General features: G+C 48.2%; 1 protein-coding gene across 3 annotated transcripts; it reads right to left on the bottom strand.

Moving 5' to 3' along the window:
- Window positions 1–975: 975 nt before the first annotated feature.
- On the bottom strand, window positions 976–21,079 carry spdef (SAM pointed domain containing ets transcription factor). 3 transcript variants are annotated; one of them, XM_084706132.1, is made up of 10 exons: window positions 20,761–21,079; window positions 15,075–15,125; window positions 11,774–11,899; window positions 11,592–11,682; window positions 9,909–10,116; window positions 3,726–4,179; window positions 2,198–2,395; window positions 1,919–1,966; window positions 1,678–1,812; window positions 976–1,186 (listed from the first exon to the last, which is right to left on the bottom strand). In XM_084706132.1, exons 6-10 carry the CDS (start codon window positions 4,168–4,170, stop codon window positions 1,008–1,010), a joined length of 1,005 nt encoding a protein of 334 aa, XP_084562258.1. In that variant the 5' UTR covers window positions 4,171–4,179; window positions 9,909–10,116; window positions 11,592–11,682; window positions 11,774–11,899; window positions 15,075–15,125; window positions 20,761–21,079; the 3' UTR covers window positions 976–1,007. The 3 variants fall into 3 exon arrangements, with proteins under 3 accessions (XP_084562258.1, XP_084562256.1, XP_084562257.1); XM_084706130.1 differs by having other exon boundaries at window positions 11,592–11,899; XM_084706131.1 differs by having other exon boundaries at window positions 9,909–10,112; window positions 11,592–11,899.
- Window positions 21,080–21,171: the final 92 nt, after the last annotated feature.

Here is a 21,171-nt window from a genome sequence, read left to right as displayed (position 1 = left end):
AATGCACACAAAAACATATGTTCATTAAGATACACTAACCTTTTGGCTTTATGACAAACGAAAATAAGATAAGATCATTATATATGACATGACAGACAAGGACAGGCAGAGCATGCTAACGGAAAAAGGCAGTTCAGTTTCTCTTGAATTTGTATGTTGCTGAAAAGTCAATGCCTTAATCACATTCTGTTTTGAAAAAAAACCTGAAAAAACATCCTCGACCTTCTCCGCTGAGCGCGAGCGGGGCGAACTGTTGGTGATCCTGAGACAGCTGTCTGACAGAGGGATACCTCCTATCTCGCTGCAGGCGGTAAGGGGAGATACCTCCTAACCCTGCTCGCTGCAGGCGGTAAGGGGAGATACCTCCTAACCCTGCTCGCTGCAGGCGGTAAGGGGAGGTTGTTTACAAGGGGGCTGGTCAGTGCACTTGGTTCAGTCTGGTCTCTTTTCCCTGCCAACCTCGTCCTGCTCACTGCAGCGTGGGTGTTTATCTACCTCTCATCTCCTACACAGGCATCTCTTCTCCTCTATCTTTCCCTTTCTTCCTCCACACCAGGTATGAAGGGATCTCTCTCTCCTCCTCCTCCTCCTCCTCCTCCACGTATGAAGGGATCTCTCTCTCCTCCTCCTCCTTCTCCTCCAGGTATGAAGGGATCTCTCCTCCTCCTCCTCCAGGTATGAAGGAATCTCTCTCTCCTCCTCCCCCTCCTCCTCCAGGTATGAAGGAATCTCTCCTCCTCCTCCTCCTCCTCCTCCTCCTCCTCCTCCAGGTATGAAGGGATCTCTCTCTCCTCCTCCTCCTCCTCCTCCTCCTCCACGTATGAAGGGATCTCTCTCTCCTCCTCCTCCTTCTCCTCCAGGTATGAAGGGATCTCTCCTCCTCCTCCTCCAGGTATGAAGGAATCTCTCTCTCCTCCTCCCCCTCCTCCTCCAGGTATGAAGGAATCTCTCCTCCTCCTCCTCCTCCTCCTCCTCCTCCTCCTCCAGGTATGAAGGGATCTCCTCCTCTACACCGGGTGGACGAACTGGTAGACCAGCCTCTGGGACACATCTGGCTTGCGGATGATGCCCTTCTTGTAGTACTGTCGTATGGAGCGGCTCAGCTTGTCGTAGTTCATGGCCGGACGGTTCTTCCTCAGGCCCCACAGCCGGGCCACGTGGGCAGAGTCCTCGATCTTGAAGATGCCTGGAGGAGGAAGGAGAAGGGCAGAGAAAACACAGGGACTTACGGACCTGGAGGAGGATGGAGAAGGCAGAGAAAACACCAGGACTTCCGGAACTTCTTCTGACAAGAGAGGAAATAACAGAGCTTCCTCTACCCTGTTGCTAACAGCGCTTCTTCTACCCTGTTGCTAACAGCACTACCTCTACCCTGTTGCTAACAGCTCTACCTCCACCCTGTTGCTAGCAGCGCCCCCTCTACCCTGTTTCTAACAGCGCTACCTCTACCCTGTTGCTAGCAGCGCTTCCTCTACCCTGTTGCTAGCAGCGCTACCTCTACCCTGTTGCTAACAGCGCTAACTCTAACCTGTTGCTAACAGCGCTACCTCTACCCTGTTGCTAACAGCTCTACCTCTACCCTGTTGCTAGCAGCGCCCCTTCTACCCTGTTGCTAACAGCGCTACCTCTACCCTGTTGCTAGCAGCGCTACCTCTACCATGTTGCTAGCAGCGCTACCTTTCTCCTTGTTGACCCAGCGGATGCAGCGTCCATAGTTGTGGGGCTTGAGCAGCAGCTCTCGGAGGAACTGCCACAGGTGGATGGGCTGTCCCGTACAAGAGGAATCAGCCTCAGACCACAGGTCCTCGCCGCCTACACACACAGACGCACACACACACACACAGGGCGACAGCTGTGGTTGAGGGATTAGGCTCGGTGGACATGAGAATGGAGAGGAAAAAAAAAGTGAAAGTCCTACCGGTCAGTTTGGCTTCTCCAACTGAACACCGCTCCTTCATCCAAGCAGCTGGAGATCAGGAGAGAAATAAAGAGTGGAGAGACAGAGAGAGACAAAGGGTGGAGAGACAGAGAGAGACAGAGGGTGGAGAGACAGAGAGAGACAGAGGGTGGAGAGACAGAGAGAGAGACAGAGAAAAAAGAAAAAGAGAAAAAAGAACAGGAGAGTTCAGCAATCATATTTCTAACAGACGACAGACACGTCTGAAACTCCACCCAGACCAAACAGGAGGAGCCTCACCTGACTTCCAGATGTCCAGGTGGGCGTGGAGGGTGTCCCCACACTGGGGCGAGCGCTGACGGAAGTCCTCCTCACTCATGGCGCACAGGTCCCTTCCCGTGAGCTCCTGGAAGGCCCTGCCAGCCTGGGGGAGCCTGTACAGGTGCTCTGTCCACAGGAGCCACTTCTGCACGTTCCCACAGTTCCAATCTGCAGGGTCTGGAGGGCCGACAGGAAGGACCACATCAACCACACGAGCACACACATGGTACACACACTCACACACATGGTACACACACATGGTACACACACTCACACACATGGTACACACACTCACACACATGGTACACACACTCACACACATGGTACACACACTCACACACATGGTGCACACACTCACACACATGGTACACACACTCACACACATGGTACACACACATGGTACACACACTCACAAGCTGTTCAAGCAAAGACAAAATTCAGTTTCTTCGGAAGCCAAAAGATTCCATCTTAATGGATTCTTGTAAACGATGGTGTTTGGTTAAGCAGATGTGACCTTTTTGGAAAAATGATGAGTTTGCTTAAGGTGTGTGTGACAGTGTGTGTGTACAGTCAGTTCTCCCAGCATGAAACTCCCCCCCTCCCAGCCTGCTCTGACTCAGTGAGTTCAGACGAGCATGGAGGAGAGATTGAGTGACAGTGACATTGTGACAGAGCACACACACTGTTCTGTTTGCCCTGCCAGTTCTGCCAACCTCGCCCTAACACTGTGTGCACGAGGCAGGCTCCTTCCCCCTCTCTCCCAGTTCAGAAGAAATGGATTAAACAGATCCTGGAGAGGGCAAACAGAACTTGCGTCAGCAAGCATCAGTCACACAGCTGTCACTCACACTATCTGGAGAGGATTCTGTTGTTTTTACACATCCCAGGAGTAACGCACACCGTCGCTGATAAGTAAGTATAAGTATGCAAGATAAATACGCAGGCCTAACCGACGTGCCAAATGTTTCAGTGTTTCCTGGTGTCGAGAGGTGTAGGGTGTCGGACATTCTGAGGTGTCTGTCATTTCTAATGTCGTACATGAATTGAGATGGTTATTGTTGTACGTTAGTTGAATTGTTTTTGGGCAATACTTAACACTTTTATTGTTTCACAGTAGTGATATTTCACGCCTGCTAAATATGACAGCTGTGCATTTGTGATCCTAGATATTTTGCTGTACTTTGCAGGCACCAATTATACAGAGTCTGCTATATGAATACAATGTCAAAATGTGATGAAAATGTGAATGAATTAATTTTTTTTCTATGGTTTTCCTGGAGTGATGATAAACAATTTGAGGTAGATTTACCTGGAATGGTGTTGAGCAGTTTGAGGTATTTACCTGGGGTAAAATTGAGCAGTTTGAGGTATTTACCTGGGGTAATATTGAGCAGTTTGAGGTATTTACCTGGGGTAATATTGAGCAGTTTGAGGTATTTACCTGGGGTAATATTGAGCAGTTTGAGGTATTTACCTGGGGTAATATTGAGCAGTTTGAGGTATTTACCTGGGGTAATATTGAGCAGTTTGCAGGCCGTCTCCACATCCTTCAGCACCTCCCCGACCACCAGACTCTGCACCTGCTCCAGGGAGCGCTCCTCCTCCGGGCCCTGCAGGGCTTCCAGCCCAGGGGACAACCCCAGGCCCTGGCTGTCAATGACCGGGCACTGCTCCGGCTCCCCCCTGGCCTCCCCCCTGCTCAGGGGGACAGCCAGTGCGGGCACAGCCTCGCTGACCTTCACCAGCCAGGCGGAGTCTTCGGTGAGGAGCATGTCGATGCAGGAGAGGTAGAGGCCGGGGAGGCCACGGTCCAGGGCCTCCATGCAGGGCTTGGTGTCCTCAGCCTCCCAGGCCTCTCCTCCAGCCGGAAGGGGGCTCTCAGACACGGGCACGCCCAGGCGGGGTGGGGGGTAGGCTGGGCTCCCTGGGTGGTCCCCCCTTGGCTGAGACATGGCTGGGTCCTGGAGGGATGGAGGGACCAGACACATCGGTTACAACCTGCTGGAACTCTACAATCTTTTATGAAAGGGTGAAGGATCACGCTGTTGAATGTGACGAGCGAAGAAATGATGTTAAATTGACGTTACGGGTTCACATGTTAGTAGTTTAGTTTTCTCGTCTTTTTCTTTTCTAAACTGATCTCAGTGTTAATCCTGGTGAGGGTTTCTAAACACTGACACAACTTAAACACATGGAACTATAACAGATCCTCTAGTTTTGGTGGACTAGCTCTGTCACAGTAAAATCACTGAGCCTGCGATTAAGATAATTATTTGTAAAAATGAAAAACCTTTTAAAACTTTTAAAAAACAAGATAATTTCTCAAAATGTACATCTTATGTCATCTTGTTCATTAACATCTGTGTAACCACAACAACAGTTTCACAACACTTACAAAAAAACAACAAGATGTTCCTCTGCAGCGATCTAAACAGCGATACCTCAGGAAACCTCGTCCTGCCAGCTAAACCTGCGTCCTCGACATTGCAGTTACAACCTCCACGAGCGAGAGATGTCTCGTCTGAATCCTGATAGAGAGTCGCTCTGAGAATACTGTGTGGATCTGAGGTGAGAAGCTGTTTACTGACGCTCTTTAAATGAGCCCTGAGCCCTGGAGAAGCTTCCAGAAGGACGAGGAGAGCCTCACCACACTGGGGCAGCAAACTGGATTTGACTGAGTCTCTTACTCGTGGGTCAGTGGGCCAGAATGGCCGTGCGTCTGGGGGTGCGAGGGCTGAGCGGAGGCCTGGAGGAGACAGGCGCCTGCCTCGGCTTTCAGCCTGCCCCTCCGCCCCCCTCCGCCTCCACCCCCCTCCGCCTCCACCCCCCTCCGCCCCCCTCCACCCCCCTCCGCCTCTACACCCAGCTGGAGATTTTAATCAAATGGAAGTCAGGAGAACGGGAGACACCCTGACCGAGTCGCGACAACACGTCGTCGTTCTTTAACCATAATAAACTTTTTTATCTCAGTTTCTGCGGCCGGTCGAATGTTTGTCACTTGGTGTTTAGCTCTGGTGGGTTTAATGCTTGGGTGTACGTCTGCGTGCTGGAGCAATCATTATGTGTCAATATTATATAGATGTCAGCTGATTCTCAGGTGCTGTAATCTCACTGATGTTGCACACGCACACATAGCTATTTCCATTTTCTATCCATCTACCAGCTGTGGCAGCGTGTGTGCATGTGTGTATGCGTGTGTGTATGTGAGTGTGAGTGTGTGTGTGGGCATGGCTGTCACACACAAGGGTTATCAGTGTCTGGGCTGGTGCCATGCTGCTGTAAAAGATTCTCTCATACTGCACATGTTCCCAGAGGAGAGCGGATCTCCGTTCATAAAGCCTCCAGAACAGCACCACGCCCAAACAACCTCCGATGTTTCAGGAAACACCTTGTTGTCAGGCAGCACACTGACGCGAGAGGTTTTGAAGGTCTAAACGGGGCTGTGGAGGTAGAAACACCCCACGGGAAGACTCTGTGGCAGACCAGACTCAGTCATACAATGATCCCCAATGGAAAATAAGTTGTTCTCTCCAAAATAAGTCCTCCAACTCTATCACTCCACCCACCCTCCCACCCACCCTCCCTCTCTCCCTCCCCCTCTCTCCCTCCCCCTCTCTCCCTCCCCCTCTCTCCCTCCCCCTCTCTCCCTCCCCCTCTCTCCCTCCCCCTCTCTCCCTCACCTAGAACATTCCCCATCCCTCACTCCTTCTTTCATCTCCCAACTTCCCGCCAAGGCTCCTGGGATGTGTCAGTGTCCCTCCTGTCTTCAACGGGAGTCCGATTCAAAACCTCCTGCCCCCTGCGGTGAGTGCACTCTGCCCTGTAACAGCTTGCACTAAGCCCATTACACCAGCAAATGTAGCCATATTAGCTCTCTCCAAAAGGGGAAAGAGACAGAGGAGAGCGGTGCAAACACAGGCCCCAGGGGCAGGATTAAGGCTTTGACTGATCTCTAAATGAGTTTGGTGAAGAGACTGATATTCATTTCAGAAGAATTAGAGTTTGCTCCATTTACTGGCAAGGCAGCTTTTGACACCACAGTCAAAAGAGACCCCCAAACTGCCTCACCCAGCCCCAAACTGCCTCATCCTGCCCCAAACTGCCTCATCCTGCTCTATCCTGCCTCAAACTGCCTCACCCAGCCCCAAACTGCCTCATCCTGCTCTATCCTGCCTCAAACTGCCTCACCCAGCCCCAAACTGCCTCATCCTGCCCCAAACTGCCTCATCCTGCTCTATCCTGCCTCAAACTGCCTCACCCAGCCCCAAACTGCCTCATCCTGCTCTATCCTGCCTCAAACTGCCTCACCCAGGCCCAAACTGCCTCACCCAGGCCCAAACTGCCTCACCCAGACCCAAACTGCCTTATCCTGCCCCAAACCGCCCCATCCTGTCGCTGTACCTGTTCCCCCCTCCAGCCTGCAGGCTCAGTGAGTCTGCACAGCGTCAAGGCTGCCTCTGAAGACAGTTCCCCTGAAGGGATGTTTGGAGCTGGTGGTGTATAGGGTTTCACATCTGAGTTGAGGTTGTGGTGGTTCTAGCCATTGTGTAAAGGGACAGTTCACCCAAATGCCAGAAACGTCCAAGTTAATTTTTTTTGTGTGTTTGTTTCTTGGATGCAGTAGACCAGCTTTATTAGTTGAAAGTGTAATTGATTTTTATCATTTTTACTCAAGAGAAAGCATTCATCTGCTGTTGTGATCTGTCCACAATTGATTGTTTTAAACTTTACAAGTCTGACCTTTCACAGGACTAAACAGTTTCTCCTCCTGCCTCTCCTCCACTCCACTCCTTTCTTCCTCAACCTCTCCTTTGCTTCCTCCCTCCTTTCCACTTCAAGCTTGGCCTCCCTCCCTCCTCTCCCTCTCCTCCCCTCCCTCCTCTCCCTCTGTCTAGGTCTCTTGTTTGATTGTGGAGTTTAAGGAGTGTATATAACCAGGCGTGACTGTTTGCTCTATGTGCAACTGCGTGCAGTTTAAAAGAGAGATTTGGAGCCAAAGGGATTCTTTGTTATTGTTTCTCATGGGAAACACAGCTTAAAGAGTGAAAGAACTGATCTCCAGGACTCAAGGAGGGGAGTCTGGAGGAGGGTGTGGGGTGTCAGTGGAGGTTCCCCTGGCCTGGCCCGGCCGGGCTGAGGAGATAGACCCAACAAGTAAACGGACGCCGGGAAGTGTTCACTACAGAGAGATGTAGAACCAATTACAGCCCCTTTACAGATTATAACTTTCGCTAAACCCTCTTTGTTACAAGCCCAGGATGACCAGGTGTCAAATATGAGGTCTATTCACACTGTCAAGACCGCTGTTAGGAATAGTTTACTCATTTTACAAGTCCCATTTTACAATGTGTGCTTGAAGGAGAGCGACTCCAGTGAAGAGTGAGAGTTTTCTCTGTTAGTTTGACTTATTGACCCCTAGACTTTAAAGAAAAACATACAACGGTTTTTCATTGGTATAAACAGAATACTTCTAGATTTTCCAGATGCAAAACAATGTATGTTTTATCTTATAGTTTTGATGAAATTAATATTAATACATTTTGTGGTTCCAATTGTCCCATTTCATGGCATCCACAACTTATGCCTTGAAATTGTATTTAGTCAGAATTCTACTGTACCAGAATATTTCTGGGTAGGAACCTTTGATCAAAAAAACGAAATGAAGAGAAAGGTTTTCCTGTGAATCTACCCCGTGATCAGGACCCTGAGCACAAGGTTCAAGTCTCCACACATTCATCTTCTGTCTGCTGTACACAGTCACTGATAAATCTGCCTGTTAGAACGTTGTTGGTTTACATCAGGGTTTCCAGTTTAAACGTATTAAAACTTTATGTCTGTCTGTAAAACATTTTTTTTTAACCGATTTACAGACAGGACCAGATTCTTATCTTGTCCTCTCCTCTTAGTTTGCTTGTATTTTCACACTGTTGAGGTCGGTGATTCAGGCATCACCCTGAGTGAATAAGATGCTGCTCACAGTTATTGTGTTTCTGGACGGGACATAGTTCCAGTTCTACCAAGCAGCAGAACCTCAAATCATCCCCCCTCTCCTTATCTCTGCTGCCCACAGGCAGAGAGGGCTGTGTGTCTGCAGCCGAGCACGGTGTGGAGCTTGGCCCCGAGCCACACAGCACAGCCTTCCAGAGAAGCACAGCCCTCCTCCTGCACACCTGCACCCACCTGGAACATACCCTGCGGCGGCTGGAATAGGTGTGTGCAGGATCGCTTAGCTCAGGATTGAGGTGTCTCAGGGAATTTGTGATTGTGTTCACACACCAAGGGTTGATGGTGAAATCTGATAAGTGGTTAAATGGATTTTTAAGGACAGCTGCATGAACAGAACAGGTTGGACGAGGTTATAAAAAGATCTGCTGTTTGTGATGGAAGAGGAAGTGATATTTAGATCTAATGTCAATAAAACTCATCTTGAATTCCACCAGAAATATATATTTTTGGATAAAGTTATTTATACACAAAACAACTTTTTGATTTGGAGTAGACCTGCATATTATATAGTTAAACACAGATTAAAATATCCCTGGAAAAAAACCTTTGGGCCATTTCTCACACTGTAACAATGTCTGTGATACCTTCAGCTCCCAGTCCCAGTCTCCCAGTCCCTCTCCCAGTCTCCCAGTCCCTCTCCCAGTCCCTCTCCCAGTCCCTCTCCCAGTCCCTCTCCCAGTCCCTCTCCCAGTCCCAGTCTCCCAGTCCCTCTCCCAGTCCCTCTCCCAGTCCCTCTCCCAGTCCCTCTCCCAGTCCCAGTCTCCCAGTCCCAGTCTCCCAGTCCCTCTCCCAGTCTCCCAGTCCCTCTCCCAGTCCCTCTCCCAGTCTCCCAGTCCCTCTCCCAGTCCCTCTCCCAGTCTCTCTCCCAGTCTCCCAGTCCCTCTCCCAGTCCCTCTCCCAGTCCCTCTCCCAGTCCCTCTCCCAGTCCCTCTCCCAGTCTCTCTCCCAGTCTCCCAGTCCCTCTCCCAGTCCCTCTCCCAGTCCCTCTCCCAGTCCCAGTCTCCCAGTCCCTCTCCCAGTCCCTCTCCCAGTCCCTCTCCCAGTCCCTCTCCCAGTCCCAGTCTCCCAGTCCCAGTCTCCCAGTCCCTCTCCCAGTCTCCCAGTCCCTCTCCCAGTCCCTCTCCCAGTCTCCCAGTCCCTCTCCCAGTCCCTCTCCCAGTCTCTCTCCCAGTCTCCCAGTCCCTCTCCCAGTCCCTCTCCCAGTCCCTCTCCCAGTCTCCCAGTCTCCCAGTCTCCCAGTCTCCCAGTCTCCCAGTCCCTCTCCCAGTCTCCCAGTCCCTCTCCCAGTCCCTCTCCCAGTCCCTCTCCCAGTCCTTCTCCCAGTCTCCCAGTCCCTCTCCCAGTCCTTCTCCCAGTCCCTCTCCCAGTCCCTCTCCCAGTCCCTCACCCAGTCCCTCTCCCAGTTTCCCAGTCCCTCTCCCAGTCCCTCTCCCAGTCTCCCAGTCCTTCTCCCAGTCCCTCTCCCAGTCTCCCAGTCCTTCTCCCAGTCCCTCACCCAGTCCCTCTCCCAGTCTCCCAGTCCCTCACCCAGTCCCTCTCCCAGTCTCCCAGTCCCTCTCCCAATCCCTCTCCCAGTCCCTCTGCCAGTCACCCAGTTCCTCTCCCAGGTCCTCTCCCAGTCCCTCTCCCAGTCCCTCTCCGAGTCACCCAGTCCCTCTCCCAGTCCCAGCCCAGCTGTTCTTACCTGGGCAGTGGTGTGGCTCCCTGGCAGTGGTGAGGAGATGACCTGGATGATGTTCCTCTGGTTCCAGGACAGGCAGGGTCCCTGGTGAACCCAGGTCCGGCTGCTGTCAGGTGGGGTCGATCTACAGCCTGGTCCTGGTGTCTGCTGGAGATCCTGGTCCTTGTCCTGGAGATGGTTCAAGCAGCAGGCAGGGCAGGTGTCTGTCTTCCTGACAACAGAGAAATCCTTAGCCTGGGTCCTGAGGCAGATAGTCTCTCTTTCTGTTTCTCTCTCTCTCTGTCCTTGTCTCTCTCTCTGCCGGTGTCTCTCTCTCTGCCTCTCTCTCTTGCTGCCTCTATATCTCTGCCTCTGTCCTGGCTCTTCCTTTCTCTCAGACGGTGGTACAGGTGTTGCTAACAGGGCTGGGAGGCACAGCTCAAACTCTCCAGCTCTCTCTGACAGGGCACCTGCCTAGGGTGTGGACTGTGTCAGAGGGAGTGAGTGAGTGTGAAGGAATTCCTGCTCCATTGACAGCAGCTCATATTTATAGGGCAGCCCTCTTCCACTTGTGCACACAGTCTGTGTGTGAGAGGCATGACCTTGTTATAGGAGTTTGGCTTTCAGTGTCTTCCTTGCCCCCCTCCTCCCCTTCCCCCCACCTCTTCTAAGGAAATGAGGAACCTTTTCAGCTCTGATGGTACAATACAAGACTCTGTTCAAAGGGGAAAACTTGGGACTGCTTCCTAGCATTGTTTAATAAAGTTCTAGTCATGGCTGCCATGTCTCCTGGGTTCATCTTGCTTCTGTTCAGTTTGAAATGAATCTGAATGGTTTTTCCAACACAATTAATTAATTAGTTTAATTGTTTGATAGATTTAGAAAATAGTATAAGTTACTTACTACATGAAGAATAAAAAAAGCCTAATTGGTATTTTGTCAAATTTGGTACAACCTTAATTTTTTTCATTTTTCTAAAGCATAATCGACAACAGCACGAAGGGCAAATTATTTAAGCTGCGACATCTGTAACATTATAAAATAATTTCACTGATGAGAAACATCGCCCTCAATTTCAGGTTACTTTATTTGTACCCGTAGGTTGATCTGGTTATTCCAACATGATTCATAATCAGTTTATATGTTTGATATGTTTTGTCTGAACTTCCGTGTTATCCTTCGGTTTGAGGAGGACTGACAGCGGTTTCACTAAATGAGCCAAAGACGAAAAATAACTGTCAGGAAAGTAGCGGTCCAAAATTGAAAATGTACATTCCACTGGCACTGAGCTGTCTGTGAGGGCCTCAGCTGTCTGTGAGGGCCTCAGCTGTCTGTGAGGGCCTCAGCTGTCTGTGAGGGCCTCAGCTGTCTGTGAGGGCCTCAGCTGTCTGTAAGGGCCTCAGCTGTCTGTGAGGGCCTCAGCTGTCTGTGTGGGCCTCAGCTGTCTGTAAGGGCCTCCGCTGTCTGTGAGGGCCTCAGCTGTCTGTGAGGGCTTCAGCTGTCTGTGAGGGCCTCAGCTGTCTGTGTGGGCCTCAGCTGTCTGTGAGGGCCTCAGTGGTCTGTGTGGGCCTCAGCTGTCTGTGAGGGCCTCAGTGGTCTGTGTGGGCCTCAGCTGTCTGTTAGGGCCTCAGCTGTCTGTGAGGGCCTCAGCTGTCACAACATGTTTATAGGGAAAAAACATTTATTTGATTACTGAACACATCTTACCTGTTGTACCTTCAGCCCTCTTCAGTTCCTGTCTTCTAATCCTGAGTTTGGTTTCTGATTGGTGTTTCACGTGAAGTGGCCAAAATATAACCTTTTGAAACATTATTTTGTAAACGTTTTATCATCCACACTGTGCGTGTGTTGGCTTGTGTGTGCGTGTGTTTGTGTGTTTGTCTGTGTACAGGTAGATAGCTGTGGAATAGGGGTGGTCCCTGTTATACACATCAACAACAGGTCCATTCCCAGCAGTCTCCAGATATGTCTCCAGTCTCCTTTCTTAATATGGGGAAAGCCTTTCCTCATGACAACTGATAACCACAAAAAAACAGAAGATTATTTTTGTTTCCTTCTTCCTTGAACAAAAGTAGCCTTATTCAACACCCTGTCTCTGCATTTTTGTCATATTGTTTCTTATCTGTCATTTGAAGACACAAGGACAGTATGTTATCCACAACTGTTTAAGCCACAACCCTTCAAAAAACTCACACAAGGGGTTTATCAATTACCCACAAGCACACCATTCATTTGGACTATGTACTTAAGAACCAGTATCAGTTTCAATACAACCACACATTAATTACATCACACTTCTGTAGAGAATCAAAAGATATTGTTGCTTTCAGACCTGTACATAGTTCCAATGCTCTATACATGCTAAGCCAGCGCTTTGAGGGAGATATCAATGTTCGGGGCTTGAATGGAGTGATTGTGAGATGTGGACGAGGTGTGTTGAGTCTGCGTCAGAGACTTACAGGGACCTTTAATGGTGGAGCAGCATGGCGTTTGTTTGTTATAGACACACCAATACAAACACACTCCATCACTGCCCTTTCACGCCTGCTTCGTTTAAACAGTGTTTTAACTGTTTGTTTATCTGTGCGTGTGTGGTGTGTGTTATTTGTGTGTCTGCTGTCTGTGTGTGTCTGTTGTGTGTGTGTATGTTGTGTGTGTGTTCTGTGTGTTTGTTGTAGTGCTTATAGTAAAGGCGATGAGCTGTTGAAACAGTTATATATGATGTATTACACAGTTTAGATTCATTCACAAACTAATCCCAACCATCTGTCAGTGCTATCAAAATACAGATCTCAGAGCTGAGCTTGAGTCATTTGAGTCATTTTCTTCATCTCATATTTGCTTTCGGTTTTACACACATTCCATTCATCTGGGAAATTTGCATGGCAGTTTATTCAGCTATGAACCCCTGATAGAGAGGTGGTGCTAATCTGACCTCTGCAGGGGTCTAGGGACGCGGCCCTATGAATGGCAGGTAGAAATCTGGTGTGACAGCATGCTGAGGGCCAGCGTGACCCCTACATGATGACACCTGAGACTGATGTCCTTTATCACCTGAACATCTCTAACTGCTGGGCCTCGCCAGTAAGCAGGTGGATGTGGGCTTGTCTATGACTCACAAACGCTTTTCCTTTTTTTCTGTTGTAGATGCTATCTCAGTCTTGGTTTGTAGTAGGATAAAGATCAATTGTTCCGTTATTCCTGCATCTACAGGGTATCGTTTTGTCATATATATGTAAGCAGGTGTCTTTCATATGATTGACATCCTCAGTTGTAGATTGTTGCACAATCTTTTGGCTCTACTATTTTATATTTATTGTTTATTTTGTTAAACTGCCACAGTCTGACAGACAAAACAACTTTCGCTAGAGTGGGTACAATTTCTGGGGAAATTTCTGGGGAAATTGTACGGTGTGCTTGCTTACTTGCGTTAGTTGCAGGGGTCCGTATTTAAATTACATTTCTGTATATTTAATATTAAAATGCATAGCCTACTTATTATTTATAAAGATTACATAGATTTAAAAGCATATTTTTTTCTGCTCATTTACAACTCAAAATACTAAGAGTGAAGAGTAGAATGAAATAGTTGTCTACTCATTTCCCCTGCAAGAGGGAATGGTGATAGTTCATGGTTGAATCAAAACGAATACATTTGGCAGACCGGTGTAAAAATTGACCTAATCTCTATGACTTAAACGTCATTGTAAGTTTTTCCCTTCTAATTTTCAGGCATTTAGCCTACTCATATTGCATTAATTAATTAATAAAGAACCCCCTTTGAAGCTTATTTTAACAACATTGTTACCAGCAGCTATCTCAGAAGGAATCGCGATTCAAATAGTACCATCTGCTAACTGAAAATATGCCCCCGAAAATGTAAATAAGCTTGACATTTATTTAGGGGAAAATCACTTATTCATAAAAATGTCAGTGGTAGCGATCATTGTCAGTAAAAAGGCAAAATGCGATATAGCCCTGCTGTGTGGAGAAGCTGCCCTGGTAAATTGTAGGTTACAACTACAGTAGACTGTCTCGGTAGCGATTGCGTTGGTTGAATTCGATTTAACGTTACTTCCGTTGTACTTTCTAGGCTGAAATGAATTATTTTCATGAACAGATTGAAGTTTAGGCTGTGGCAATGGCGTTCAGGTTAGTAGTCACTAGTCAGATAGTTTCACCTATTGAAAGACTAGAAGTAATGGTAGTGCCGAACATGTGCCGTTTGACTTCCTACATAGGCTACAGTACTCTACTGTAAACAGCTGTGGAGATGGTTTTTTTTAGCTACTGTACTAGACTAGGCTACAGTAGTCAGTACAGCGTTGCAGTGAGCTACACTGGTTTGAAACCACAGGTAATGATAATTTCACCAACAAATCGTTTACCTGTAATGTAATGTCATAATAAATCCTACAACGAAAATTTAATTGTGAGGAATGTTTATTTTAATGATTGAAAACAAATGCATCATAGACCGCTGTAGTTTGTGTTGCCCGGGACAACAGATGCTAATGTCATGATGCTAATGCTTCAGTGAAATAGTAGACTACTGTTTCCGAAAGTAGATGTATCTACTTCGTTATATCAGCTTATATTGTTTTTCATATCACAAAGTAAAATGAGTAAATAGTTATCCCCCTGTCCTATTTGCTTGTGGCGTTTCCGCAGCTCCCTTGCAGTAAAGCAGTTAGCCTAGCTATCGCCCAGAAGTTAACAAGCTGCTAAACTAATGTTCTGCCAGAGGTAGTCACGCGATATTTTGTGACGTTAGTGACGTCAGTAGCGTCAATGACTGTGGCTAGCAAGTTAACCACCGTTAGCTTCACATTTCCCACAAAAACGTAATTAAAACCTAAACCGTTCAACGGAACATAAATCCCAATAGAACCAACGCAATCGCGACCAAGACAAACCTTTTGACATCGACGTTGTCTATGTAGTACAAATATTGACTGAGCCTTAGGGGCGCGAAAATAAACAATAATAAATAAATACATATGTGAGATAACAATGGTTTGTGCTCGCCGAAGGCAAGCACACCCCAATAAGGATGACAGGACTGTGAGTATTGACTTCAGATTAACGTGTTAGACGATGTCAATATTTAACCATGAAAAAAGTAATTTAGAGAATTTATATGTGGAATTTGGAGTTTAGGGAACTCAATGTGCAGTGTTACATACTCACAGCAAACTTGAACAGGTTTTGTCAATGAGGCTGAACAGTTGACCACGAAGCCTACCACAAATGGAAAAAATATAATTGGATCTTTCCTTCAGAACCATTTTAATGACAGGGACTTACATTTGCAGTGTGAACCACAGCAGTGATGTGTCATGTGACAAGGCTTTTGTACTAAAGCCACAAGAAGGAGTTTCAAGTTGAAAAATCACACTGCAACATCTCCGAGTGCATCTCAGTACTTAACATGTTACCACTAGACACAGGCTTCATGCATCTCAGTGCTTAGCATGTTACCACTAGACACAGGCGTCATGACACACAATACATATATCTTTGTATTTATTTATTTTTGAATCAAGAATGTTGCAATTCCTGACGACAGAAAGCCCTCCACCCAGCAGCTGGGGACTGTGTCAGGCTCAGCCCAGCAGCTGGGGACTGTGTCAGGCTCAGCCCAGCAGCTGGGGACTGTGTCAGGCTCAGCCCAGCAGCTGGGGACTGTGTCAGGCTCAGCCCAGCAGCTGGGGACTGTGTCAGGGTCAGGCTCAGCCCAGCAGCTGGGGAATGTGTCAGGGTCAGGGTCAGCCCAGCAGCTGGGGACTGTGTCAGGGTCAGCCCAGCAGCTGGGGACTGTGTCAGGCTCAGCCCAGCAGCTGGGGACTGTGTCAGGGTCAGGGTCAGCCCAGCAGCTGGGGACTGTGTCAGGCTCAGCCCAGCAGCTGAGGACTGTGTCAGGGTCAGGCTCAGCCCAACAGCTGGGGACTGTGTCAGGGTCAGGCTCAGCCCAGCAGCTGGGGACTGTGTCAGGGTCAGGCTCAGCCCAGCAGCTGGGGACTGTGTCAGGGTCAGGCTCAGCCCAGCAGCTGGGGACTGTGTCAGGGTCAGGCTCAGCCCAGCAGCTGGGGAATGTGTCAGGGTCAGGGTCAGCCCAGCAGCTGGGGACTGTGTCAGGGTCAGCCCAGCAGCTGGGGACTGTGTCAGGGTCAGGGTCAGCCCAGCAGCTGGGGACTGTGTCAGGGTCAGGGTCAGCCCAGCAGCTGGGGACTGTGTCAGGCTCAGCCCAGCAGCTGAGGACTGTGTCAGGGTCAGGCTCAGCCCAACAGCTGGGGACTGTGTCAGGGTCAGGCTCAGCCCAGCAGCTGGGGACTGTGTCAGGGTCAGGCTCAGCCCAGCAGCTGGGGACTGTGTCAGGCTCAGCCCAGCAGCTGGGGACTGTGTCAGAGTGTCCAGGTTGGAAGTGAGCAGTATTACTGCACATCCTGCAAACACACACTGTCTTACTGCTCATTCAGGTGTTTAATTAAGGTGGCATCATGCAGATCACTATCAGAGGGTGGCATCATGCAGATCACTATCAGAGGGTGGCATCATGCAGATCACTATCAGAGGGTGACATCATGCAGATCACTATCAGAGGGTGACATCATGCAGATCACTATCAGAGGGTGACATCATGCAGATCACTATCAGAGGGTGGCATCATGCAGATCACTATCAGAGGGTGACATCATGCAGATCACTATCAGAGGGTGACATCATGCAGATCACTATCAGAGGGTGGCATCATGCAGATCACTATCAGAGGGCGGCATCATGCAGATCACTATCAAAGGGTGGCATCATGCAGATCACTACATTTACATTTACATTTTAGTCATTTAGCAGACGCTCTTATCCAGAGCGACTTACAGTAAGTACAGGGACATTCCCCCGAGGCAAGTAGGGTGAAGTGCCTTGCCCAAGGACACAACGTCATTTGGTGTGGCCCGGGAATCGAACTGGCGACCTTCAGATTACTAGCCCGATTCCCTAACCGCTCAGCCACCTGACTCCCTATCTATCAGAGGGTGGCATCATGGCCATTGAGAGGACACATCCTGTAAATTATGGTATAGATTGTATTTTTTATTTACATTGAAATCTAATAGCGGTCATACTGACCATTCTGAGGATGCCTGATAACAGTGTATCTTAAAACATGTGTTATTGAAATTTAAACACCACCACTTGGTTCAATCTTACTGTAAATAATAGTAAACATTTTACATTCGTATTTTTTTACTTTCCACTGAAATGGCGATCCTACACTCTCTCTCGTGATTTGCAGTGCTCTCATAGCTCTCAAACTTTATTGAGATTATGTTCTAGTGAACATCGTACAATATAGTCCACAATAAAATGTTTGGATCAAACCTTGGGTATGTTCCCAACTGTAGATGTGACAAATCACAAGTGTATTTTGCACTGGCAGTAGAAACACTACATATTATTCAAGCTTTTATTCTGCTTTAACTGTTTGAATTAAATATGTGAGTCCATCACTTGTTTTAAGACCAGATCATTGGACTGAACTCAGTATTTCATATGTGTTGTTTGTGATGATAATATTTGAGGAATTTGAATAATTTGGGTATTCATCAAGTATTGTATACATCTTGCCCGGATTTTTTTTGAGTGATGCAATTTTAAGCCTGGTGAGATCGGCTGTTTGATTTGGCGTTTGTCTACTTTTTTAAATTACAGGTTCCACAAAGTTTCACAATGTACAGAGGAAAGGTCAATATTTGCCCCTATTTCTCCATTTACTGAAAGTCTGCATCAACCAATGAAATGAACACCTGCAAATATACATGCTACACACACACATAGGCTCACGGATTCATGGCTGACATGGTGCATCAAATATCAGACAGTTCAACGGTGATCTGGTTAAGGAAGTCAGTCCTTAAAACTTCTGAAGAATCAATTAACTCAGATGTCAACAAATGGAATAAATGACAAGCAAGGTAAACCATAACATCTCTCAACGTAACCTTGTTGCTACTTCCTGGTTTGCTGGAACCCAATAACCTAATGAGCCAAGACACCTACGCAAGCCTTCGTGCAGTAGCCTCGAGGGCGGAGCGAACAGAGCAAACTGCAGTAACCCCCGGGGCAGCTCGTACCTCACGGCTGGTTTCACAGTAAAATAACGGCCGCGCAGTTAACGTGAGAAGAGGCCCCGCTGTCACACAGCTGCTGACCGGCCTTTCAATTACATCAACTATCAATTCAGGAGGGTGTCTTTAGACCGAGTCTGGGACTGGGTTATCTTGTTAACCGGGAACTGTGTGAAGTACTGACAGATGTCTCGCTTAGGACCCAAGGACGTCCAGTGTCGAGTTGTTTGGATGAGCGGTGCGCAACTAATACATGTACATGTTAAAACCTTCCCCCGCCATGTTGAGCTGCTCAAAGCGATGGAGCACTGGATCGCGCCTGAAATAAATCGGCTGGACACATCACAACATTTTCGCCGCCAACGGGCACTGCATTAGTTCAAAATCAAATTAATTATGAATGCATTTGTATGTCGCTTAAAAATAAAATCAATTCACTTTATTAATCCTGAACGTAATTCAAGTGTGTATTTGGCCTAACTGTGTGTGCACAATTAGGCCTACAGAATAATAAGGCCTCATTATACATACACGGAGAGATCAGACAGGGTAGGAAACTATCTTCTCAATACTAACACATTTGATGTAACTAATACTTCAACAATACTATATAAAAACACAAACAGTCCTTTGATTCTCCTGTAATAGCCTCTTTTCTATGGCCTGGACCAGAGCACCTATCCAGCACACAGGAGGCAACTGAGATGAACCCTACCATTTACATTTACACATTAGTCATTTAGCAGACGCACTTATCTACAGCGACTTACAGTAAGTACAGGGACATTCCCCCGAGGCAAGTAGGGTGAAGTGCCTTGCCCAAGGACACAATGTCATTTTGCACGGCCGGGAAGTGAACTGGCAACCTTCTGATTACTAGCCAGATTCCCTAACCGCTCAGCCACCTAACTCCCCAACCCCCCACGAGACACACCCCGCCCTTACCTCCCCACAAAACACACACTTCTATATTCCTTGTTTCAGTGTTAATTTATTCATACAAATGTTTTTTTTTATACATACAGGAAAAAGGCTTAATTTTGTTGTTGTGTTCTCTTTTGATAAATGTGCTATCTTAGGACTCTTAACAAAACTCTCACCCCATCCATCACCAGGCCATCCAGACCAAATCTATCCATCGACACAAATTGAAAGAAAACAAAAAAAAGAAAGAAAACAAAAAAAAAAGTACAGCAAAATTATATAATATCTGGTCTTTTACACACACACAAACACACACACACACACACACACACACACACACACACACACACACACACACACACACACACACACACACACACACACACACACACACACACACACACACACACACACGGCTGCCAGTGATCCGTTGATTGTGAAGTGAAAGGGATCAGAGAAGACAGGCCAGTGTGACCTGTGTGGGCTGGCAGTCAGAGTGACTGGGAGGACACAGACACAGGGGCCCCCATGCTGCTTACACACACCACTCAGACTTCTGGGAAACGCATCACCTGAGGAAACCAATAGGTGAGTTCCACTTCATGCAGCGCCGGCAGCGCCGATAGCCAGCTGACTTAAAGTTGAGAATGCCATTGGCTGCTTCGAGTCAGTCGGGCTGCAGGCGGCTGCAGGCGACGCCGGCGCTGCATGAAGTCAAACTCACCTCTTGAAACCCACAGCTTTACTTCCTGGTTTCCTCTGGCCTATAGTGACAATGAATCAGCTGTTGAAGTTGGACCATTGTGATTGGTTGGAAGAGAAGGTCTAACTGTCGCCTCAGCAACCAGAGACGCTGTTAGCCGTCAGTGTTGCTGATCCCTTCTACTTTGTGAACCCTAATGAGCTGAACAGGAGCGCCGCGAGGCTGCATCCTCCATCCTACACCTGGACATTCCACATCAGGCAGAAATATCAGCATTTATCACTTGTCATGTGCCCAGTCAAACCTCACTGGGCATCATAGCACGCATCCACAAACCAGGCCAGCATCATTCAGTCACAGGTCACATGATCAACCGGGAAGTCAGAGAAGCTGGCAGAGCAGCTGTTTCAGGGGGGTGTTGAAGACGGACAGAACATTTGGACTACCTTCTCCGCACACACGAAACATGTTTGTGAGGGACGTAGTGCAAGGTGATGCAGCAGGTGCAGTGATGCAGCAGGTGCAGTGATGCAGCAGGTGCAGCTGCAGGGTCGACAGACACACAGCCGCCTGTCTGTCCCCCGGGACAAACACTTCATACATTATTATTTCATAAGCCAAAACAATACATCTAGAATATTGTTTCAAAAACATTTCAAAGAAGCATGATGAAGTATTTAGAAGTATTTGCTGGTAGTGTTTGCCCCCGGGGCTGCTTGGTGGAAGTGTGATGGACCTATAGCGCCATCTGGTGTCTTCAAAGGACAATGTTCCTTGATTTGGGGACGACCTTGCATTGGTGGCATAGCCAAGACTGGACAGCACAAGCCTACAGACCTCAGAGACCTCAGAGAGAAACTAGCCAGACTGTTATCTTGCCTGCGAGGCATGAATCCTTGTTGTAACTCATCAAGCACTACTGAAATAGTCATAAACAAATGTTGAAGTTGTGAGAAAAAATTAAGAATATTCGGTTTGATCAATTCAGTCGCCGCAACATCCATACCCAGACAGTATACACTGTTTAATGTTCGGTAAAATCCAAAAGAAAATCCACCACACATGCCCACATACAGACTCGCACTGGCGCGCACACACAGATCCTGAATCTACAACCACTCACCAGGCAAACTAGATGTTGATGGCTTCTTGTCTTTCTCTCATTCCCACGTTCCTGTGTCTCCCCTCCCACGAGCCCTGGGACAAGTTCTCGTAACTGCTTCACGAGGTGCAGACGGCTCACAGAGAACTGATAAAGTTGTGTTTATAGCGTGTCTTTAGGGTGTAGAGCGGTCTGTCCGCAGTGTTCAGACATGTGGATCCACACCCTCTGGGGTCCTGGTCACACAGGCAACGCTGACATCCCAGGCCTTCGCTGGGGTTCCTGTCTTTGGGACAAGCTGAGGGCTGGGGGTGGGGCAGAGATGGGGGCTGGGGGTGGGGCAGAGATGGGGGCTGGGGGTGGGGCAGAGATGGGGGCTGGGGATAGGGGTGGGGCTGGAGATAGGGGTGGGGCTGGAGATAGGGGTGGGGC

This window comes from Hypomesus nipponensis, chromosome 9 (genome assembly GCF_054491055.1).
Source record: "Hypomesus nipponensis isolate SF chromosome 9, ASM5449105v1, whole genome shotgun sequence".
Taxonomy (NCBI): domain Eukaryota; kingdom Metazoa; phylum Chordata; class Actinopteri; order Osmeriformes; family Osmeridae; genus Hypomesus; species Hypomesus nipponensis.
Note: the sequence above shows the minus strand (reverse complement) of the source record. Positions and strands in the feature narration are given on the sequence as shown.